The sequence below is a fragment of the Anolis sagrei genome, chromosome 1 (genome assembly GCF_037176765.1).
Source record: "Anolis sagrei isolate rAnoSag1 chromosome 1, rAnoSag1.mat, whole genome shotgun sequence".
In the NCBI taxonomy this organism is placed as follows: Eukaryota; Metazoa; Chordata; class Lepidosauria; order Squamata; family Dactyloidae; genus Anolis; species Anolis sagrei.
Window position 1 is genome coordinate 193,331,847 of NC_090021.1, and position 25,075 is coordinate 193,356,921.

The 25,075-nt window shown below is 39.6% G+C and overlaps 1 protein-coding gene across 1 annotated transcript; it reads right to left on the reverse strand.

The window, feature by feature from the left end:
* Positions 1–32: 32 nt before the first annotated feature.
* On the reverse strand, positions 33–24,070 carry PDK1 (pyruvate dehydrogenase kinase 1). The gene is made up of 11 exons (XM_060779166.2): positions 23,809–24,070; positions 17,119–17,260; positions 15,689–15,760; positions 14,501–14,685; positions 14,164–14,259; positions 12,857–12,934; positions 10,333–10,409; positions 8,671–8,769; positions 6,468–6,578; positions 3,784–3,897; positions 33–3,681 (listed from the first exon to the last, which is right to left on the reverse strand). The coding sequence occupies exons 1-11, from the start codon at positions 23,924–23,926 to the stop codon at positions 3,541–3,543; spliced, it is 1,233 nt and encodes a 410-aa protein (XP_060635149.2). The 5' UTR covers positions 23,927–24,070; the 3' UTR covers positions 33–3,540.
* Positions 24,071–25,075: the final 1,005 nt, after the last annotated feature.

Sequence of the window (25,075 nt, forward strand, 5' to 3'; positions counted from 1 at the left end):
TGAGGTAATCTCACAATAAATTAGAAGTCTCCTTTTTATTTAAAAATGCTTACTTTATTTTTATTTTTTTACAAAAATCACTATAATCCATTTTGCAAACCAAAATTATTTTCACAGTAGAAGATTAAAAATCTACAAAATGTCTTCTGTAAGTTTCCATTGTACTCTTCCAGCCATAAGCAAATTTTGAAATCTAGTCTTAGTACTAGCAGCAAGTGAATACGTGTAAAGGTGCATTGTAAATTGTATTTTCTGAAATACTGTATTATTTGGATAAAACTTCAAAATAACAGCAAATAAATGCCTGGAATTATTAAATCTATAACTTACAGTATAACTTCCGGTAATTATTGTTGATATCTTGATCTAGCTAGGACAATGTATATCTAAATACCAATGCAAATGTTGCTGGGTTCATTTTGAGATTGTCCATATTATTTTCAAACTTAAGATAAGGCTGCACTCAGTAGAGGAGGGCTAGAATCCTAATTATAAATGCTGGAACTACTTTCATTCTGGATGGCAAATCCACCCCCTCCTTCCCTTCACCCCAAAATGATTACATTGTCGAGCATGTCAAAAATCTGAGCCTGGAATAAAGGGAACCTTATTCTGTATAACACATTGGACATAGAATTTTGTCAGTGCACCACACATAAACAACTACAGCAGTATAGAGAGTAGTGGCAGAAGGAAAAAGAATGCAAGTACAATAGTAGTGAAAGAAGCAAAGGAGTTGGAGAAATAGGGAGCTTTAAGCAGGCCTTCCCTTACCGCTGCTACATGAGGAAACAATACAAACATCAATGCTGTGCACCAAGAGGCTTCCAGCCTCTATTACTAAACCCACACTCCATTCTAATTATTTATGTGGGTGCGTCTCATACAATAAAATGGATAAGAAACGGTTCTGCAATTCTGTCTCACCTGCCCATTTCCACACACCTAAACATTTAATTTGGCACTGCTATTGATCTTCAATGAGTTGTTTTACATAAATAAAATATTTTTGAGAACATGGCCTAAGACACTATTCTGAATATACCTTTGTGTCCTACTAAAGTAGATCCATTAGTCTTAGGGAAATGTTGCCTTCTGTGTTCCTACTGATTCAGTGTATCTACTCAGTGCAAACTAGGTAAAATTACATTCTTTATTTCTTTAAGGACATGCCAGCAACCAGTGATAAAGTCAATCACTGCTATTGAGGAGATGAATTAAAGCTAGTTAGAAGTCAATTGTGAGCAGCAGAGGGCATGAGAGAAAAGAGGAAGAATCGTAGGGATCTTCTCCATCTTGATTATCACATTGCTGGACAGAAGTACTGTACCTGAGAAAGAGTCACAGGACCTGAGATTTTATATGTGTCAAGATGAGAGAGATTATGAATATAATCATTGTACAGCAATGTGCCGCAACATAATTAGCTCTATAGATTTGTAGCTGGGCTTGTAAATTTTATATACCCCTTGCACTGACTGTCTTGTCAGCAATTACAATTGTTATGTTTTATGCTTAATTTCCACTTACTAATTTTCTTTGCAGTTCTGTAATTAGTTTCACTTGACTACAACCTTGTGCCTACTTACTCCATGCATTAGTCTCACTGCGTTCCATGGGTGCTATTCTCTTGGAACACACTTTAGGACTGCCATATGTAGCCTGAAATACCTTACCAGTCTGGAAGCCCCACTTCTGATTAGACATGGAGGACTGTGCTCTGTCACTATGACAACAATACTGCACTGTCAAATATCAGAATTCTACTGAACTCAATTTTTGTGTGTGTGTCAGGAGCCACTTGAGAAACCAACTCAATTGAAAGGAGTTGATTTAATATTAGTACTTTAGCTTATCTGGAAAGAGACGGTGAGCGCATAAGCAAAGTGTTTAATAAGTATGAAAGCAACAGGCTGAAGCAATGTAATTTCTGAAAAGAATTTAGAGAGATGAAATAGCATTCAATTTTAAAGGAAAAATAAGCTGTAACCAGTATTTTAAGAGAAACAGTGTCAATATACATACAAAGAAACTAATATATAACAAGCAGATGTCAAAGCATAGTGACCAAACTGTCTTCAACCATGTTGTATTTTGCAAAACCTACTGCAAGAGTTAGTGGCATTCAATTTAGAGATTGGCAGGGTTTTAATCAGAATTTTCCTGAGTTTTCTGAAAGCAGTAATAAGATCAGTAAAAACAGAAGCACTTTTAAAACCTCTACAACAGATAGAGAAAAGTTGTAATTTGTAACCGGTTAGGTAGAAATACCACTAAATGTACATGCTGATTCCACTGTTCGAGGTGTCATATCAGTGGTTAAGTGTTTCTGCTGAGGGGAAAGTTTCAACTTATTATTTCTGGGCAAGCTCTATAGAAGCAAATATTATTTTTAAAAACCCAATTTATTTGATATTTCATGATATTTTATGTAAATCCACAAGTTATAGACATTTTCAACTGAAATTCCTGAGGTGGAAAACATGACCTGATCAAGCAAAAATTAACAACTTTTAATTTTGGCTGAATTAGGCCCTGTTTTCAATTCAGGAATTCCAGATTAAAATGTCTAATTAATGGCTCTACATAAAATATCAATGTGGATTTTAGTGATAAGAGATTTAAATCTAATGACTCCCATCCTGATCACTCCCCCCCCAAAAAAAAAATCCTCACTGATCAGGTGGTAACCACTACAACCAATGGCGATCTGTTCCTCTCATCACTTGGGAAGTAGCTGATGGCATTGTCATTTCCTTATGAGAAATCTCTGCTACAACAGACAACAGCTGCTTCCCAATCAAACAAGGAAATAGAGCCTCATTGATTGCAATGGCTGCTGAACCATTCTGGGGGGTTTTCAGGGTCCCTAGGGACTATGTAGGGATCATGAATATGAAACAATCAAGAGTATGTAAATCTGCACAGATGACTGCCCAACAGGATTCTGGCCATGCTTAACCTTCCAATTAAAAGTAATGGGACTGAAGCACTCCTAATTTTAGCCGGAATGTGCAGATTTTAAAGCTGAAACAAAGGTGTTGACTAATACTAGAAAGAAGAAACTGATTCCAAGAAATACCAAATGACAAAAATGGATGGAAATTATTAATATCTCTCATATTGTAAAGCACTTTTTGAGTTCTTCAGAAGAAAGTGCTGTGCTAGTGCAATTAAATTTCAGAGGTGGTTTACAAAATACTCATTAACGTTTCATTAGAATTTTTGGTAGTTAAATAGTATAATATTTGAAAAATCTGTCACTACTCTTTTTGTATCTAATCTAGATGTTGAGCACCAGATTCATCTATTGAAGCAATTTTAGAAGGGTTGGAATACATTTAGAATATTCACTTTTCAAAATGCAACCTGCACTATATTCTAAAACAAAAACATGGTTTTCTAACTCCTGTTTTGTGGCAATCACTGCTTCCCAAAACGAAGTGTTACAGATGTAATGGAATAAGCCCTATTCACACAGTACTGCATGAACTGCTGTACTAAAGTTTGTCTTGAGCTTGGCACATCTGCCACATCCTGCTATACGCTGCGGAATGTAGTCATGTCTTTTGGTTCACTGCTGGGGATGCACCAGTCATCGGCTTCATGATTTGCTGTGTAATGTCTCCAGGCTGATTTGTTATACACAGGTAGTCTTTCAACAGATTCTGTTGATAAAGCCTTTAGAGAGGAAAGAAAAGGGGCAGTGTTACTATAAATTTCCATAGAGTCTGCATTTTAAAAGGCACCAAGTCTGGTCAAAACTGATGGTAAATGACATGCCTTTATGAAGATAACAGCATCAGTGCCATAACCCTCTAGAGAATAGAGCTTCAGATCTCCTTGGAAGTACTGGGCATACAGTCGTGATATAGGTAACCCATAGCCAAATCCAGCCTAAGAAATGGAGCACACAAAAAACTTGAGTTAATTGAAGCACCTCAAGAACAAAACTGAGATAGCTATCAGTTTGTAGAGTTAATCAAATTTGCTGCTTAGATACACATATGAAGAGAAAAGTGAACAGAATAGAGATAACACTACTACTAGAAGTATTATCCCACGGGTTTTATTCTCAGCTCAAACTAGAGTGTTGTAACTGGCTTTGGGTCTCTCTAATGAAAAGATGGACAACTAGAGGATTTGAAAATTATATCCTCTCCTTTGGATAAAACTGGAAAGGTTTCATTGCCACTGGAGGATCCAAACAAGGTGCAGGGAGAGAAGAGCACTTAATGGAAGGTGAGAAGGCATGTAGAGGCACACTTCACCATTTTTGCCAGGATGTTTTTTCAGCCAAGAAGTGGCACTCTAGTGGGCAGCGCAAAAACCACTGGTGGCTGCACAATTTCCACCTCTGCTTTACTACATGCAATTCTCTAATGTCCCAGGATAGCAGAGGAATGTGCATTAGGTATCTACCAATTTCAGCATGGTTACCATAATAATTACTATCAGATGTGTATGAAGACAATACAAGGTAAGGAAGCAGAACACATTGCAAAACCCCAGAATAAAAGTGAGGAATGTCACAGACAGAGAGATGTATCTCACCAAAAATTATCAGGCAAGTTGAGCTGCTGTAGTAGACAGCTGCTTATAAGAAGTCAGTTCATTGGTCCATCTCACTCGGCAATTCTCTATTGACTGGCAACAACTTTACAAAGGCGTGCACTGAATTTTTCTAGTTTCATGGGATATGGAATCCTAAACTAATTAAAATGAGCTGTTTCCCTAAGCACTAATACCAACAGGTAAGGTATTACTTTTAGTACTAGCCTATTCCAGTTGTTTTTAGCACATCTGTTTTGCAGTATTAAGTGGTGTTAAATCTCTTGCCTTGAATGTTGCACCAACTGATGCCTGCAAACTAATCTGCTATTGAAATCTCAAGTCAAGCAGTTTTTCCTCGTCAGTGGACAATTCTACTAACAGGGTGCTTTTGCCAAGAAGGGCTTCCGCCAAATAAAAGATCCGTCTCGCAGGACCAACACAAAATGCTGTTTATAGCATGGGCTGCAAACGTGTTTAATGGGGCAGGGGGAAAGCTACCAGATAAACTCCATTTGATGAATCACTTACTTTATCCATAGTGACAACATTAATTTGATCCAGACAAAAATAGGGTTCAGTGCCGTACTTCTAAATTTCTCCTTTACATCAGTTTCAGCTGTTTATGTAAACTCTCACAACAGCTGGTATACATATTACTTAATTTCACTGTTCACCAAATTATGCCTCGACTTGTGTGAGCAATTATAAATAGAGGAGTTGGGTGAGTGCCGTAACATCAGCAGTAGTTATGCTCTAAGATATTACCGCTTCCTGTGCTATAATGGAGCTAATATTAAGAGTTAATAGCCATTCCTAGAACAACAATCAGCAGGAAGAACACAGGAGAAATGTATTCTGTTTCCTGAGCATTGTTCTCAAAGTATATATAAAGAGGGAATTTGGAAGTATTGTTGGCAGAGAACTTGCAACTAAACAGAAAATCCCCATCTTGCATTTTTTTCAAATCCAACAAGTGATTTGAAAGTCAAGGATTAACGGGTAGTTCTGAGTCCCATCTTCCAACTGTACTCATGTCTCACACAACTTGTTCGACTGAAACATTAACTTATTCCAATAACACTATGTAACAAAATTGGGAAAAAAAATCTGTTCCTGGTTTGAAATTGTTGTTTCCTGTTTAATTGTGCAGTGCTTTCTTTGAAAGTAGTTATACTCCAGAAACTTCATTTTGTGGTTGCCACAAACCTATGTTGAATTGGTGGAGACGCAAGATATTCAATGAAAAACTATAGCAAAATGTACTGCACAAAAACGTTTTTGCCATTTAATAAACCTTTCCCATGTTTTTTGATAGAACCAATTTGGAAAATGACATTTATAACACAGGAATAAAAATCATGTTACATAGTGTAATCAACCAAAATAACAATGGATCATAGAATCTAAAATAAGCAATCCTAAAAATTATCCATCCATGGATCCTTTGAAGAAAATCATAAGACTGGTGTGGCTCGCAGTGAAAATGAGTTTGACAACCCTGGCATAGAGAATACTAGTTTTGTGCAGATAATTCTAGTTTTTGTGCAAAACAACCACAAAATGTCAAATTATGAATAGTCTTTGAAAACTATTTGTTTTAATACTGGAAGAACACTGGGGTTCTTCTTGCTCATTTATCTACATTTAAATGGTGGGGAAAAGATTTCTGCAGGTGTAACAGATAATCTGGCTATACCATGATTGTCTTCAATGAAGTTCCTTGCACTGAAATTTTTATAGGTGTTCCTATGGAATAGGTGTTCCTCTGGGTGCTAGCTTTAGTTCATTTGTCGCTAGCCCATATCTATATACAGGCAGTAGATCTAGGAACATGAAAATTCTGCTAGAAAAAGTAAGCATTAATTAATGTACTTTCTCATCTGACAATGCTCGCACTCATATAGTCTACAGACCAAAGGTGTTGCTCGAGATGTCTCAACACGAGGGCGTGGAGCAGTTGAATACATGTAGTTAAACAGGCGATCCATTTTTCTTAAAGGAACACCACCACCACGGTCACACATCTGGAATATGAAAGAAAGAACTTAACTGAATTTCCATATTTACATTAATTCCCTAGTTCAATCTTTATTAAGAATATTGGCTGGAATTCTACATGGGCTACTCAGCTACATGCACATAACTATGTAGCATCTCCTGCTCTGATTCCACTCTCAACATTTCTGACCAGGTACAACCTGGTCAGAAATGTTCAAGAAAAGGAGATCTGTTCTGCAAACTATTGGGGAAATAGATGGATCATATTTTCCCCCTCATCACCAGCTGGCAAGACTACAAAAGGGTCCTACATCTGATAGTCCCAGCCTTACCAGTTGACAGGAGAGGAGTGGAAATATCATCCACTCTTGCCAGTGGCTGATTCCTAGTAAAGTAGGGTTTGGAAAGGCTGCTACTACATGGAGGTCATAAAATGCTTTTTACAAATGTGTATATCCACATTACAGATCCATAGGAGTGATACTCAATTCCAGACATACTCAACAGACAGCAGGAGAGATGATGAGGACCTGGGCTGATTTATATAACAGATTCTATGGCTGGTGAAAAATATACACCTCCTGCCACAAAATTTTGGATTACATTTATGAATAAATACGTTTAAAGTATTTTCTATCCACTCCACTAATCAATGTTTCAAGACTAAGTATACATTTATGACAAGTGATCAAAGATTTTTTTTTAAAAAAAACCCAAACCCTTAAAAGTAATTTTCTGGTTAAAGCATTTCAGCATAACCTCCAATTGGATTCTTACAAATTGACAAGAGGACCTACTGAATTCCTAGAGAGCAGGCCCATAGCCAGGATTTTATTTCTGTGAGTCTGAGTGAAAGAGGGTCTACCCTAGTAAACCTTTTGTATCGTTACCCCAATACCCCCCCCCCCATGCATATGGGATATATTGAGCATGGTGATCAGATCATGATATGAATAAACATAACAGTTTAAATAATGTACCAGTAAGGCCTTCTCGTGGACCACCATCAGAATTTCGGGGGGGGGAGCCCCCCAAGCCCCCCCCCCCCCCCCCCGGCTACATGCCTGCTAGAGAGACAATTTTCCCCTGGGCACAAATAAGTGAAATTACAGATAATGGGTTCCACAGTTGTGGGAGTCTTATTACAAGAATAAGGGTGATAAAATGCAAATGCAAATGCAACACAGCCAAATTAAAAGACCTGCAACAAACAGTTAACATTGCAAGGACTGAGCATACAGAAAAATCTTTGCCTACTGGTGGAAAGAGAGGAAGCCACTAAGAAAGTTATCGCTCTCCTCCTCACCCACAATGCCTCTCTATTTGAGAATACTGTAGGAACAAACAAGAATAGGCAAGCTAGGTTTCTTAGGGTAAGCTGAGTAAGGCTTTGAAAGGGAAGAATCTGCTACTCCACTTGAGCTGGGAAATGAAAATGTAATATATATGTGAATCAGTATTGGAGTAATATTTGAAACGCTGATTTGACTGTCACTAAAGAACAACTGAGCCGTCCCAAGATTGCAGAGGGAAGACTCTGATCAGGAGACTGCAGGACATTGGGAACCTGCATTCCCTGCTTCCTGAAAAGAACCTCACATGAAGGAAGAGAGGCCTTACATCAGATAAGAAGCAGCAGTTACAAGGAGCTTCATTTCCCTCCCTACTACCAGAAAAGACACTCAGCTCCAGCAATTTGTTATTCTCCCCCTTCCCTTGACGTGGAGAGTACTGTACTGTATACATTCCTGCATGAATTCAATCTACGGTAATCTACCTCAAGCATCATTTGGTCAAAAGTTATGAAATGAAACTTTTAAACATAATGTTGATCAAACGAATTATGCTTCAAAACACTCAAAGTAACCACACCCAGCATGCATTACAGTGGACCAATCTGTATGCCCCTAAACCATGACTGCCTGTGCTGGTTCAATAAAAGACCATGGCCTACTGAAAGATCTGAGAAATCCCACTCACCTAGCCTAGCTCTCACTCGGTGTACGCACACCTGAGCAACGCTTTAGATTCAGTGGTGGCTCTGTGGCAGATATTTCCATTTGACATGGCTAAGATCACTCTTTTAAATAATGTGCTGAGACTAATCAAAGCTGTTACCTTCACAGTCAAATCCTCATTGCCTAATGTGACATGCACATGGATTGGAGGGTAAGTACCACGATCAGCGTGATGTTCCATAGTGGCCCTCATTGCATTCTAAAATTTCCAAAATATTAAAGACAGATTAACATTTATTTATTTATGTACTTATTTACTTCACTTGTATACCTCTTTCCTCCCCCAGCAGGTTTCCAACATGATTATGGCAAATTTTAATGCCTCATAAACAAAAACCTAACATAACGATAATAACATACAATTATCAATTAAATCATAAAACACTGTAGCATTATTTCACTCTTGCATACTCTACTAGGGTTGAAGATAATATTTGCCCTTTGGTAATCTCGAATCTAACAATCAGCTTTTTTGGCTAAAATACCTTGCCAAAATTAGGGTGCACATTCAATTTGCATAATATGGTAATCTTAGTGCTAAGCAAGGTGCTTCAGGAGCTTCTGTTTGAGAAGTGTCACCTGTAATTTAATTGCCATAGCCCAATGCTATGTGATGCTGGTATTTATAGTTTGATTCAGTCTTTGGCAAAGAAAGCACAAGGCCTTGTAAAAGTACACCCCCCCCCCCCAATGATTTCATAGCATTGAACCAAGGCAGTTAAAGTGGATTCATAACTGTTTCTTTTCCATTGCTGAAAGCTTTGGTGTTCCATCACAATTGTTTTTAAAGAGGGAATTCTATGCAGGCAACAACTGTGATGGGCATATTTTTTTAAAAAAATTACTTGAGTCTACTGTGCCATCGAATCTAATATGCACCTCAATTTTCTAAACCCTTAAACCAAAAAAAAAAAATTCAAAAAGTGCACCTTTTGCACAGCAGCAAAATATTAAACTTTTTGAATTTTTTTTTTTTTGGTTTCAGGGTTTAGAAAATTGAGGTGCATATTAGATTCGATGGCACAGTAGACTCAAGTAAATACGAGTACATGTGTGTAAGTGTGGCTTACACACATTGAATATTTTTTGGGGGGCAGGGTGCAGAGTAATATTCTCTAACCCTTTGTGATTCGTGCAAAATGTCCCTTGGATCTTTCAAACTCTGGGAGAGGTTTCTGCTTACCTGAGGAGAGGGGAAGGAGGCAATTCATATGATAAAAATAAGGGGAGGGGAAAAGAAGGTGCATTCCATTTGCCACGTCTTCCCGTAGCACTGAGCTGAAACCATTTTTTCCATTATCTGAATATTTTCCTACCTTCCTTCTTCCCTCTTCCTACAAGAAGCACCACACCTACTGCTTCCAAGGCTTGAGAGCTGCCAGGGCAGGGGGAGGCTGTGTGGGCAACATTACCCTCAATGTAAAATCTCAACCAAGGTGTTCCCAGAAAAACTGCTGCTCACTGGAGGCTTGGAAGATAACAATGACGCTGTGGGAGTGGGAGGGCATCAAACTATTAGAAATTGCCATCAAAGGAATGGTGTCTCTGCATGAGGGCACAATGTGGGAATGGAAAATTCAGCAGAATACTTTCTTTTTGAGGATTCAGGTTAGAAATATATATCATGTATTCTTTTCAGGCACTTGTCAAAAATGAAAAAAAAATCAAAGTTTTTTTAAATGTGAGGAAAGTGCACATTCCTCTTTCCTGACAGTCTCATCCCTCTGATGAATAGAACATACATCAAAAACTTTGTACAAACCTTGAAAAGTTCAAACACCATATAGTAGAGATGTGATGGTACATACACCACCTGCATGGGCTGCCCTGGTGACTTGACTGCAAAGAAGTGGGGATGAAAAGTAAAGCCTCTGAATGATTAAACAGTGCAGCCATTTTAGAAATAACTACCCAGCACACTCCAGGGCTTACGGGTGTCCACTACAAATTTTGCCATCTTTTGAAAAGTAAACCCACTGCCATCACCAAAACATATCTAATATTGAATTCAAAACCTCATGATTTTCAAGATAGGTTGCCATGAAGATCTGGAGCTATTCAAAAAGCACAAGTCCAAAATCCTCCTCCCTGCAATTCAAATCCAGTAATTAGATTTCCTTGTAATAGTTTCCCCATTTATTTACAAAATATTCAATGGGAACAACTCTACCACTAACCACATCATGTTAAATTGCATGCTTACTTGGATGCTTGCATGTTTTCTTATATGATTGTAGGCACAAAAGGCAAATCTAATAATGTACTTGTGATTGTTGTTAGCAAAAGGCATAAATCAAAAGCTATGTTCTAAAATGTTTCTGTTCTTTGCTTTTTAAAAATCAACTGAACCCCTTTTCACAGCACTGAACGCATAACGTGTCCAAAAAATATTGTTTCTGGGCACCAGAGGCGGTGAGTCTATCATGTATCTCTTCAAATGTATATCCTTACTTTGTCTCAACAGTTATTCCATTTGTCTCCTTAATATTTTTGGAGACTTTGCTCTACTGTTAGAGTCAGCTAATGGAAAAGTATATTTATTTCTTCCCTATAGCTATTAACATTTAACAATGAATATATTTTATATCTTCATACTGAAAGCAAACTTTTATCTATGCTTAAGGAGTGAATGGTAGTGAATATTACAATGCAAGTACAATGAAACATGGCTTCAGGTTAATAGATTGTGCATGAGACTTATAAGTGACAAACATTTAAAACTTTTACAGGAAAATTGGGGCTGCAACCAACATTATAAACTTGGTGGTATTCACGGGAACTTTACTGTTTCTTATGCAAGAATTTTCTATAGGAACATAAGAATGAAGCTCCCTTTCTGTGCAGTATGAGTATAAATTGGGTTGTTGTAGGCAATGCCTCTAGAACATGGCCATATAGCCCGAAAAAACCTACAACAACCCAGTGATTCTGGCCATGAAAGCCTTCGACAATACATTGATTATAAATTATTCTTATTTACAAAACATCCAGGCATCCCCTGTGCAACGTCCTTGCAGATGGCCAATTCTCTCACACCAAAAGCGACTTGCAGTTTCTCAAGTCGCTCCTGACACCAAAAAAAATATGTTATTTACATATGATGTAAGTTAAAGGTAGAGCTATTACCTCAATTAAGTATTTTCTGTAACTCTTAAGACCATTTATTCATGTTTAAGAAACCTCTGTTAAGTAGGCTGAAGATGAACCTTGTTTATTGTACCACATGCCCATAACCACTGAACACGTTTAAATGTCTTCCTGCTTGGTTGTTTAAAGTATTTTAAAGCTTATCTTTCCGTATAAAATACCCAAGATGTCTAGCAGAATAAAAACAGCCAAGCAACATCTATGTAATGTAAGTATTTAAATGATTAACACTAATCAATTTAATCTAGGCAGGAATGCCACTTTATACATATAGCTAACCTGTATAGTACTCTCCATATAGATCCTTGTGTTGTGTTTATATTGACCCTATTCATACAATTGCAACACATCTTTTCAGTAGTAACCTAACCAATGAGTGTAGCACCAGCTTTTCCTTACCCACCAAATCTTATGATTTCAATGGCTTTCCCCAATTTACTCCTTTCAGAAATGTCCAATGAAAGAAAACCCAGATAACAAAATTGTATAGCTGTGCGATTCATAAATGAGTACTCAGACCCAAAAATCTATATACTCTGAGCTCATTTCAAGAGAGGAAGCAGGGAGAAGAAAATCTCTTTCCCACAGCGTAACAGGTACAATGAGAAAGTAGGAGAATTTATTGCTGTGGTGTGATATCATACATTCTAGAGGAAATATACTATACCTCGGCATTCAAGTATTTTTCTCATATTCCAAATTACTGTGAGCCTAGTGATCAGTGTAATAACTGTATTTTTAACAAACAATCCTATAATATACAATTTTACTCATGCATGAAATCATGATAAAAGAACTGCATCTGGCTCTTCATATCATATTTCATAATGTGAGTGTCTCGACACTTCACACTATGGGATATAATCTGAGCACGTGTAAAACACTCTACATCTTTAGCCTGTACATGACCCAGGAATTTATCTAACAACTACAAAGGCTATGTGCCAGGATCAATACTTGCCTGGAGAGCAAACATGTCACTGGTGAGCAGTTAATGGGCTGATTCATATTATCACAGACACGGCTTAAATGTGTCTTGTAGTTCTGAACTAAAGAGGCATTAGAAAGGCTGCAGATCCTACTCTGCCAGCATGTATGATTTCCTTTGGTAAGCCACCCCCCCCTTTACCCATGCTTACCATTTTGCTCTTCAAGCACAAGTTCTGGACAGCTCATATAGTACAAGTCACAGAGTGTCTTGGCATTTTCATAGCCATCTGCAATAAAGCCAGAACAATTCTGTCAAGGTTAACACTTCCCAACTTACAGAAAACTGCTAGCAGCAGTCTTTACATTGCCACAGAAATATTTGGGGGGGGGGGGGAGTTTCAGTTTTTCTGTTTTTACTGTTCAATATTTTGGGGATTTGAACTTAGTTCACTATGTACATTTCAGTCAATTGAAATAATTACTTTTAACCATATTATTATTATACTGAGAATCAAGGCAAATATACAGTATCAACTTCTGGGGGATCTAAGCTAACTCGTTTATTAACTTTCCAAAAGCAAGCATCTAATGGTTGAGCAATTAAGTCTGAAAGCATGTGAACAACGCATAGTCAAAACCCAGAAGCCAGAGAGTTTGGCGATTAAGACTTGGTTACAATGAAGGACATCAGTGCCCCTTGTAGCTCCCCCAACCATTTAAAAACACAGGTCATTAAACAATGCCAGCCTTAGTCCTTAAGTACCAGCTTTGCCATAGATCAACATAAATCCTTTGTACGTAAACAAGTGGTTTGGTGGAGGAGGAATAAAGTGTGTGATACCCATTGCAGTGGCACAGTGGGTTAAATCCTTGTGATGGCAGGACTGCTGACCAAAAGGTCGGTGCTTCAAATCCAGGGAGCAAGGTGAGCTCCCATCTGTCAGCTCCAGCTTCTCATGTGGGGACATGAGAGAAGCCTCCTACAGGATGGTAAAACATCCAGCCGTCCCCATGGCAACATCCTTGCAAACATCCAATTCTCTCACAACAGAAGCGACTTGCAGTTTCTCAAGTCGTTCTTGACATGAAAAAAAAATCAAAACCATGTGGGTTGCTAGAGGACAGAGGCCCCATGTGCTCCTCTTTTGTCTGTCCCCTGCCACTCCAAGTAAATCATTCTCCAAGCGAAAAACTCTGGGAGATTATTTACTAAATACAAAAAACTGCAGAATAATTTGTTAGTTTGCCTAGATATCAGTTCCTTGAGTTTGATAGCACTGATTTCTAAGAAGTGTGATCAGGACAACAGCCTGTTTCTCTAGTTTAGAACTACAATCTAAGTCCCATCATTCCAGTTTAATGCACAATTGGGATCAACTTTGGCACCGAGATAGTCATCAGCATTATTACTTCAACCAAACTAAAAATCTGCATACCAGATACAATGAGATGAAGACATAGTGAATAACTACTATTACCTATTTGTCATCAAGTGTATTTTCTTGCAAGAACTCACCTTGTATAACTTCAACAACACTGCACTTTGGATCAATACTTCCAATGTGTTTCGGATGAGCTGGGTTATCTTTTATTTTTCCCCCGAACAACAAAGCTGCCAACAAAAGATAAGAAAAGTGGTTTCACAATTTACAGACCACAAGAACAGCTGATTTTTACATTGGGAGGGTGAAGATTAATTTAAACACACACAGACCTAGAAAACCAGTATATATAGAATAGGAAGATACTAATAAGATCAGCAGGTATATGAGGTAGAGGCTTTTTCCTTCCTTTTGAAATGTGTAACTCATTCATGACATGCGTTGTCTCCTAACATATAACATAATACTTACTATGCTGATTAAGAAGCATTCTGATCGAAATGCGACTCATGAAGAAACGGTCCAAAAAATACTGCACATTCTGACTGGTCACTGGATCGACACCATAGTGGTCCTTATATTCTATCACACCCTGAGCCATGGTAGGAATAACATCATTATGACGGTTCCGTATTGTTATCACAGTATCTGTAAAACTGAAAAACCACATGGACTTTCTATGAAATCAATCTAGACACAAAAATTGGACAGAAATTAACACAATGACATTGAATAGAGAAAATTCAAAATTCTACATTTAGGCCACAAAAATCAAATGCACATGTACAGTATGAAAGATACATGGTTCAGCAGGACTGCATGTAAAAGAGATCTAGGTATTACTATTGATCATAAACTGAGCACGAGCCAGCAGTGTGATATTGCAACAAAGAAGGCAAATGCTATTTTTGCCTGCATTAATAGAAGTATAGTTCCCAAACTGAGGGAAGTAATAGTCCGACTATATTCTGTTTGGGTCAGACCTGGGGTGCAGCATTCAGTTCTGAGGGGCTTCTTTTAAGAAGGATATAGACAAGTTGGAGCAGCTTGAGCAAAGGGCAACAAAAATTATAAGAGGTATGAAGAACAAAGTGTATGAGGAGGAAAAGTATAAGGAGCTGGACATGTTCTGCCTGGTGAAGGGAAGATTGAAGAGTGACATGACTGTGTTCATTAAATATCTCAAGGGCTATCACCAAGCAGAGAGGGCAGCCTGTTCTCTGTTTCCCCAGACAGTAAGACCAATGGTTTGAAGTTACATGAGAATAGATTCTGACTGAGCATTAGAAATAATTTCTTGACAGTAAAATGGCTCTACACTGCTGCTAATTGGCTTCAGAAAATCTTGCAAGATCTAGACAACAAAGAAGCATGTTTCTACACATTTTGTCAGGAATTATGTACAGTTTATCCTATTTTCCATGCTTTGTTCCAGGGCCTTTTATTTGGAGACTTCTTCAATATACTTTGCATTAAAAACATCACCTAAATGCCATCAGAAACTACTGTACAGCAGCTGAACAAAAGTAATTCTGTATCTATACTCTGGAAGTAATCAAGAGACAAAGAAAATACCAATGTGATCTTAAGCTTAGATTAGAAAGATCTTTGAAAATCAATTTCTATAGCGTATTAAAATCACATGGAAAATATGCTTACCGAGAAACAGCTTCTGAATCTTCAGCACTTTTGTCTTTAAAATCAAGGATTTCCTGAAGACTTTGAACATACCTAAAGACACAATTTTCGCATTATTGGCTTTGCCATACATATTGACTCTCCAATAATTAGCTATTCCTTCTAATATTTTCTGCTTAATCCCACTGAATACTAAGCTTCTGAACAATGTATCCTGGAGCCATATGGAATACATCATCCTCATCAAGCATCTGCTTCCCTTTGGTTACCCTTTTGGAAAGAATGTAAAGGGATATCATTATTCCATCCCTCCCATTCTAACATGACTGAGAAGAATTTGGAAGGTTAGTTTTCTGCTTTCCATTAAAGGCTTGCTGTGTTGTCCAGCCCTGGAATGATAGCTAACATTCATAACAGTCAAACTATACCAGCAATCAAAGGACATCAAGAACTGACTTAAATGGCCAACATGCAGCCTTATGGCACCATCTTCCCCATCCCTTATAGGCATGGCATATCGGTATGCCCAGTATGCCTTGCTTTTTATGTAGTTCAGCAGACCCATTAATTCGAAGTGATTTACAAAAGGTTTTATGTAAGTTGACAGGGTAGGTTTTACTCTATATGGATCCAACAATTGGATTCAGGCCTATATCATGATAGAGCCTCACTTATCCAACCTTTGCTCATCCAAGGTTCTGTATTATCCAACGCAGTCTGCCTCATGCCTGGAATAATGTCCAGGGAGGGAGAAAGAAAGAACTCTTGTCTGTTCTGGTGCTAAATTCGCAAATACAGTAATTACTACATAATGTTACCATGTATTGAACTGCTTTTTCTGTCAATTTGTTGTAAAACATGATGTTTTGGTGCTTAATTTGTAAAATCATAATGTAATTTGACATTTAATAGGCTTTTCCTTAACCCCTCCTTGTTATCCAACATTTTTGCTTATCCAACGTTTTGTTGGCCATTTTGTTGGCACCAGGATTGTGGCGCAGCTGGCTGTGTGTAGCCTGTTGTCGACCTTTGCAACCCGAAATACAGTTGCATCTGTCAAGTAGGAAAATAAGGTACCACCTTAAAAGTGTGGGGAGGCTAAATTAACTGATTTATGAAGCCATAAAGAAGACTCCAGCAAAGCATTCCAGCGGGGAAGCATGCGGGAATGCGGAAGTGCTTCATCAGCATCGCAGATGGACGATTAAAAACTTAAATAGCCTCTGTGTATGTCTGTATATGTTGTATGTTAAAATTGGCATTGAATGTTTGCCATATATGTGTACACTGTAATCCGCCTGAGTCCCCTGCGGGGTGAGAAGGGCGAAATATAAAAGCTGTAAATAAATAAATAAATAAATAATTATGTTGGATAAGCGAGATTCTACTGTATGTGCTTGTGGTTTCAATTTAGTCTTACGTTTTGGGTTTTTTAAAAAATAGATTCTTACCAACTTTGAACAAGTTGAACTGAAGGTGTTTTCAGAAGGTTATCTGGAAGCAAACTTATTTCTTTCATAATGTTTGCCAATCTTACAGGCAACTCTTGTCGCAGAAACATAAACGAAGTCTTCTCACAAGCATTATCAGATCCTGGAGGGAGAAATACCAATGTGACAGGAGAAAATGGCTTGACGTTGCATACAGTTAAATGATTCTATACAAAACAGTGATAAACAGATCAGGATAGTGATAAACAGATGCCAACAATATTTGTTTCTTAATAGATCCTGGGATATATTTTATCTATTGTACAGTTATATCATTGTGAAAATTATTGGAGAAAGAAATGTGTGTTCAGAAAAATACCTGTGATACAAATATTACAAGATGCTCTTCTGTGCATATATGCTAAAATCTAATTCAATTGTCAATATTAAGCATTTTTGTTATGGACTGATAGGTGACTATTTGTTGCCTGGAGACATTATTTTTAAAGACTTATCAAGCATGGAGATATTCTGCAGAAGAGAATCACATTCAAATAGCTTCCTTTTGCCAGTACTGGAGAATAAAGGTACACTGATCTCTGGAGAAAACAACTGGCACATTATTTAACACAGCAGTAAGAAAGACTAGGAAAGTAGGTTACTGGGTCAAGAGAAATCTTCCTCTACTGAGTATCACTCTTCCAAATTCCTACAGACAAAAAAATGTCTCAAATATGATAGTTCTTCTCAGGTAGCACTTAACTGAGACAGACTTTGCAGGGATTGGATTGGCAGGGCGGGAATCTGTACTTCTTCGGCCTCATATGCGTCTTTTGGATCATTTGCAACACATAGTACTCTCCATATAGATCCTTGTGTTGTGTTTATACATAACTTCAGCAAACCACAGTATTTAAACAAAATTCTTCAATATAACATCAATGAAAAGGAGCTTAATATCAATAGACCCCAGAGGTAAATACTGTATATGTTTCGCCACCTATTTCACATAAGAGATACTGAATAGATGCAAATATTTTTAAATGAGGAAAAACAGCTGTTGCTGTGTGCTTTAACTTAAGTTTTTGACTTACAGCAACTCTAAGATGAACCTATCACAGGGTTTCCTTGGCAAGATTTGTTCAGAGAAACTTTGCCTTCGCCTTCCTCTGAGGCTGACAAAAGTGTGACTTGTAAAAGTCACCAGTGGATTTCCAGGGCTGAGTGGGGATTTGAACCCTGGTCTCCAGAGTCATAGTCCTACACTACAATATGCTTTCTATAGAACAGTTCCTATTAAACACGATTGGGAAAATATTAAATAGTGTATCCTTGCTGAGATAGAAATCTGTGTGCTCTGTAAGCAATTGTACTAAGTCTACTAACCTGAAATATATTTCTCCTTCCAAATTTTTATGTGCGCTGTGGCCACCCCAACAGCAATTGCTACTCACAACTGCTCCAAAGCATTTCACATCATAGCATAAAAACAATTTGGAGGTAATACTGCAGAGTGCATTAAATTTAGGACAGAATCTCCAGTCTCATCTGTATCACACATATCCACTTCATGTCTCCTAATATTTAAGGAGACTGATTTTTCTTCACAATGCAATGACATGCATGTAGAAACCACAATGGTTGCATGACATCCAAATAAATCCTGAGAAATCTTCCAGATCCATTTTTAGGACGCTGTTAGCTACCATTCCAGCCCTACTTGTGGTGTTGCAATAGCACTGCATCAAATTAGAGGACCACAAGTCAGTTGTGTCAGTTTTTAAAAAGTTGATATGGATGTATTTTACAGCTACAGTGCATTGCTGTAACCTGAAACTTAACTGATGGACATTCAGGATACATGTGTAAAGACATACACTCCAAAGCTGAAAAGGTAATTTGAAGCATTTGTCACTGGACAAATAGACTTACTATATCAACTTTTTAAAAAGTACAAACACCAGATCCAGGGGGGCATGGAGCAGGGATGATCAAGTTTTATTAATGTATATATCCCCAGTCTGTTATTATGAAGACTCGATGTCTTTTCCTGTTTTTTAAATTTCTCTCACTCTTCATCTTCTGTTTTTTTTAAAAAATAACATTCAAAGAAACGTTTTTACAAGACTGTTAAAACAAATCTGCAATCTGACATTGTTTATCTGTAAAAAACCATTAGCTGTATCTGGAAGTAAGCACCATTAAACTCAACAGGACTTATTTCTAAACAAATACACAGAGAACTGCAGTGCAAACCAGATGCTTGCAGATTAACAACATGGAACAATACTGCTTTTCCAGCGATAACGAGTACCCAATTTAACTGGAGCAATATGAATGTTTACCTGAAACTTTCAGCAAGTGTGTGTGAAAAAGAGAAATGATTAACAAGTTTGCACATGACGTCACTTTATATATACAGTCATCCCTTCATATCTATTGATTCTGCATTTATAGCTTGAAAATATTAAAATATTAAATAGTTTTTAAAACTCCAAAGGGAAAACCTTGATGTTTCTATTTTATATAAGGAACGCCATTATATAAAATACACTATCCTATATTATGAGACTTTAGCATCCATGGATTTTGGTATCCATTTGGGGGGGGGGGTGTCCTGGGTCTAATTTACAGCTTCCCAGGTTATGAACCTTTATAGGAAAACTGTTGTTTTTTTAAAGGAAATACTGGCATACTAGAGCCAATGACTGATAACCACAATTATATGAAAGAAGGGCTATTCAGGGAAGGTTTTTTTAAAATACCAAAATTAGAAACAGACTTTAAAAATCAGACTATTCCCTGAAACAGAGATGTCTGACCAGAGGCTAAAAGCCATTGCACTAAATAAATCAAATTAATTATATTGTGATACCAGGCTTCTCTATTCAAACAACTTTCCGAAGCCTTCTGTCACTTTGCCTGTTGTTTTTCTGGAACAGCTGCTGTTGCCATTCCCTCTGCTAGAAACAGCTGTGTACAACCTAATGGTCAGGAGTGGCTTTGGGCTCCTGCATGAAAAAAAAAGTAATGAAAAAACTACTTTCAATACTGTAGTTGTTTTTAGTCTACGTGCAAAAATCACAATTAAAATGCCATGCAATACATAGGTTTTTTTTTTTTCATAAATTTGATATTTTTACCAGTTTATGTGTTAGTTTTGATTAAGTGCAGGTGCAAATGTTCCAGCACAATTTCTTCTGGAACTTTTAAACCAATTTTGTGTTTCATATCAGTGAACTGAATTGTTTTGAGAGGCTGTTAGAAAAGTTGAGCCCTTTTCTTACTGTTTACTCCCAAAGAAATCTTAAGTCACATATTACAAATTGTCAAAAGAAACTGTGGGGGGGAAACAGTACCTTAAGGAAGAAATCTAAAGGACTCTAAAGTTATTTTGGGATTTTGAACATCAGATCCCTAGAAAACCAGCATAATTTGTGGTCAAGTTTTTATGACCTTCTGTTTGTTCCAGGGAGATTCAAGTCCCAATTAAATGTTTATTCAGTAGATAGGAGCCAGCCTGGCAGAAAAGTCTGAGCATTGAACCTTGGAGACCAGTCTCAGAAGCCCACTGTGTCCTTAGAAAAAGTCACACTCTCTCAACCTCTTAGGAAGGCAAGGGCAATGCACTCTGAACAAATGTTGAGAAGAAAACCCTGTGATAGGTCCACCTTAGAGTCACATAGGTCAGAAACAACTTGAAGCACACCATAATTAGCTGGTTAAAAAGGTATAGCATTCCTGTCAAGCAGTATAGCATTTGTGCATTATTATTATTATTATTATTATTATTATTATTATTATTATCTTTATGTGTACCCCGCTAGCATCTCCCGAAGGACTCGATGCGGCTTACAAAGGCCAAGGCTTCAAAACACAACATAACAATACACAACCTAAAACAAATTAAAAACAGTTAAAGCAATATTAAACAACAAGCAATAAACAATACATCAAGACACAATAAAACTGGGCCGGGCCAGAGTAATGGGTACAGATTAAAAGTGCTGATGTGACAGGTGATATGTAAGGATCATAGGGTAAGTGCAGTGTGCCAGCAATCTTAATTCTAATAAAGTGCTTCTGGGACTTGTTATTGGAGGATTCCTATTCTGGAAAGGCATATCGGAACAGCCAGGTCTTCAAGTTCTTTCTAAAGACTGCCAACGTAGGGGCGTGTCTAAGATCTTTGGGGAGGGTGTTCCAGAGTCGGGGGGCCACCACAGAAAAGGCCCTATCTCGCGTCCCCACCAAATGCGCCTGTGACGCAGGCGGAATCACGAGCAGGGCCTCTCCGGATGAACGAAGTGAGCACGTGGGTTCGTAAACGGAGATGCGGTCACGCAGGTAGGATGGTCCCAAACCGTTCAGGGCTTTGTAGGTAAGCACCTGCACCTTAAATTGGGCTCGGAAAATGAACGGCAGCCAGTGGAGCTCCTTGCATCACAAGACCCTTTCACACAGCCATATAACCCAGAATGTGAAGGCAGAAAATTCCACAATATCTTCTTTAATAAATAATAATAAACTTTATTTATATCCCACCACCATCTCCCCAATGGGGACTCAGGGCGGCTCGGGGCTTTCAACTGGGGGTCCTTCCAGACAGGCCCTATATCCCAGGATCTGATCCCAGGTGGAGTCCCCAGTGGTGCAATGGGTTAAACCCTTGTGCCAGCAGGACTGAAGACCAAAAGGTCAGAGGTTCAAATCTGGGGAGAGCGCAGAAGAGCTCCCTCTGTCGGCTCCAGCTCCCTTTGCGGGGACATGAGAGAAGCCTCCCACAAGGATGGTAAAACATCAAAAAGATCTGAGCATCCCCTGGGCAATGTCCTTGCAGACGGTCAATTCTCTAACACCAGAATCAACTTGCAGTTCCTCAAGTTGCTCCTGACATGACAAAATATCCATGTTTTCTGTTTATCCCAGATTATCTGGCAGTGGTGACTAATATAATCCAGTTTAAAGCAGAAAACCTGGGATCAGATCCTGGGATACGTATAGGGCCTCTCTGGAAGGGCCCTAGATTATCTGAGTCCACACTGCCATATATTACAGTTCAAAGCAAAAAATGTGGAGTTTTATTCAGCTGTGATATGGGGCCTCAACTCTGCAGAATGAATGCAATTTGACACTATTTTTAACTCCCTGGATGGGTGCTATGGGATCGTAGGATGTGTAGTTTGGTGAAGCACCAGCAGTCTTTAGCAGAGGCTAGAGGATAGAGAAAGCTACAACTTTCAGACAACTTTCCAGACAAGACAGAGGTACTCCTGGTCAGTCGCAAGGCCGAACAGGGCATAGGGCTACAGCCTGTGTTGGATGGGGTTACACTCCCCCTGAAGAGGCAGGTTTGCAGCTTGGGTGTGATCCTGGACTCATTGCTGAGCCTGGAACCTCAGGTCTCGACGGTGATCAGGGGAGCATTTTGCACAGTTAAAACTTGTGCGCCAGCTGCGCCCGTACCTTGGGAAGTCTGACTTGGCCAAGGTAGTCCACGCTCTCATTACATCCCGTATAGACTACTGCAATGCTCTCTACATGGGGCTGCCTTTGAAGACAGTCCGGAAGCTTCAACTAGTCCAATGAACAGCAGCCAGGTTGTTAACAGGAGCGGTGCTCAGGGAGCATACAACCCCCTTGTTGTGCCAGCTCCACTGGCTGCCAGTTTGCTACTGGGCCCAATTCAAACTGCCGCCTTTGGCTTATAAAGCCCTAAACGGTTCTGGCCCAACTTACCTGTCCAAACGTATCTCCTCTTACGAACCACTGAGGACTTTAAGATCATCTGGGGAGGCCCTGCATTCGGTCCCGCCTTTGTCACAAGCACATTTGGCGAGGACGAGAGACAGGGCCTTCTCAGTGGTGGCCCCTCGGCTATGGAATGCCCTCCCTAGGGAGATCAGATCTGCTCCCTCCCTCTTGATGTTTCGGAGGCAAATTAAAACATGGCTATTCAAGCAAGCGTTTACAAATACAGAGTAGCTAACATAGGAAATCGAATGACCTGACCATGCAACTGAACAATGCCTGAGATGCTGATGATGTTGTGTTTACTGCTTTTGTGATGTCTTATACCGTTTAATGTTTTTTATCTATATTATGTTTTATGTATACTGATTTGTTGGAAACCGCCTTGAGTCTCCAATTGGCTGAGAAAGGCGGTATACAAATACAGTAAATAAAATAAAATAAACTCCCATGGTTCTTTTGCATCAAGCAGGCATGGGCACACTTGGGCCTTCCAGCTGTTTTGGACTTCAACTCCCACAATTCCTAACAGCCTCAGGCCCTTTCCTTTTCCCCCTCAGCCGCATAAGCGGCTGAGGGGGAAAAGGAAGGGGCCTGAGGCTGTTAGGAATTGTGGGAGTTAAAGTCCAAAACAGCTGGAAGGCCCAGGTGTGCCCATGCCTGGTGGAGATGCACCCTCAAGGCACCCACGTCCTGAGAGAGGAGGGCCTCCTTGTTTACACTCCGGAGCAGGCCTGCACAAGCCCTCTAGGTGTCTGGGCCTCCAACTCCCAGAAGCCCTTGCCAGCTGTCCCAATGGCTAGGCATTCTGGGAGTTGAAGTCCAAAACACCTGGAGGGCCGCAGGTCGTGCATGCCTGCTCTGGAGGGGGAAAGAAAATAGTGGGGCGAGGAGAGGAAGGAAGGAAGGAGGCGGGACCCTCCTCCCTGCCTGCCTCCCTGCCTTTCCTGACTGACTCACCGAAATCGAGGAACTGCTTCATGGAAAGCGGCGACGGGGAGAAGCGGCAGTAGAAGTCCACCTGCTGAGGGATGGTGGCCGGGGAGACGCTCCGCAGCAGCGCCCGCAGGAGCCTCATGGCTGGGCCTGAGGGAAGGGGAGGCCTGGCGCCTCTGGGTGCTGTGCTGCTTCTGCCCGCCTCCTTCCCCTCAGCTTGTCCCAGCCGCCATTTCTCTGCCTGTCTCCCAGGCTCGAAGGGCGAGGGGCCGGGCCTCGCAAGGAGCCCGCCCTTCCCTCCGCCCCCTCAGGCAGAGGGCGCCTCTACATTGTACGCTTCACGCAGAATAAGTGCCACGGCTCAATGCTGTCGTGTTGTCGCTCAGTGAGACACAAGGCCCCATCCACACAGCGGAATGAAATCCCACATTCTCTGCTTTGAGCTGGAATATATGGCAGTGACGACTCAGGTCCCTTCCACACAGCCATATATAACCCAGAATTTCAAGGCAGAAAATCCTCACCTCACTACCTCTGAGGATGCTTGCCATAGATGCAGGCGAAACGTCAGGAGAAATGCCTCTAGAACATGGCCCTATAGCCCGAAAAAACCTACAAGAACCTAGTAAATCCCACAATATCTGCTTTGAACTGGATTATCTGAGTCCACACTGCCATTTATCCCAGTTCAAAGCAAATAATGTGGGATTTTTGTTCAGTGTGGAAGAGATCTCAGATAATTCAGGGCCCATCCACACAGCCCCATATCCCAGAATATCAAGGCAAGAAATCCCACATCATCTGAGTGTGGACTCAGATAAGCCAGTTCAAAGCAGATATTTGTGGGATTTCCTGCCTTGATATTCTGGGATACAGGGCTTTGTGGAAGGGCCCTAGGTTATCTGAGTCCACACTGTCATATATTCCAGTTGAAAGCAGATAATCATCTGCAACATCTGTTTGAACTGAAGGCCCTTCCATACAGCCCTATAACCCAGAATATAAGGCAGAAAATCCCACATTATTTGCTTTGAACTGGCATATATGGCAGTGTGGACTTGGATAACCCAGTTCAAAGCAGATATTGAGAGATTTTCTCCTTTGATATTATGGGTTATAGGGTTGTAACTGGGAAGCCCTGGCCCTTGAGCGCTCCAGCTGGAGGTCAGCTGTGACCAGCAGTGCTGCAGAATTCGAGGAGGCACGAGTGGAGGATGAAAGAGAGAAACGTGCCAGGAGGAAGGCGTGTCAAGCCAACCCCGACCGGGACCGCCTTCCACCTGGAAACCAA

Bases quoted from the DNA above. Each gene is read 5' to 3' on its own strand.
- PDK1 (XM_060779166.2), bottom strand. From the start codon at position 23,926: ATGAGGCTCCTGCGGGCGCTGCTGCGGAGCGTCTCCCCGGCCACCATC. The intron at 12,935-14,163 runs GTGAGTTCTTGC...GCTTTATTGCAG, and splicing joins TGTTGTTGAAGTTATACAAG to ATGGCTATGAAAATGCCAAG. The intron at 8,770-10,332 runs GTTTGTACAAAG...TGGAAATTTTAG, and splicing joins TGGTGTTTGAACTTTTCAAG to AATGCAATGAGGGCCACTAT.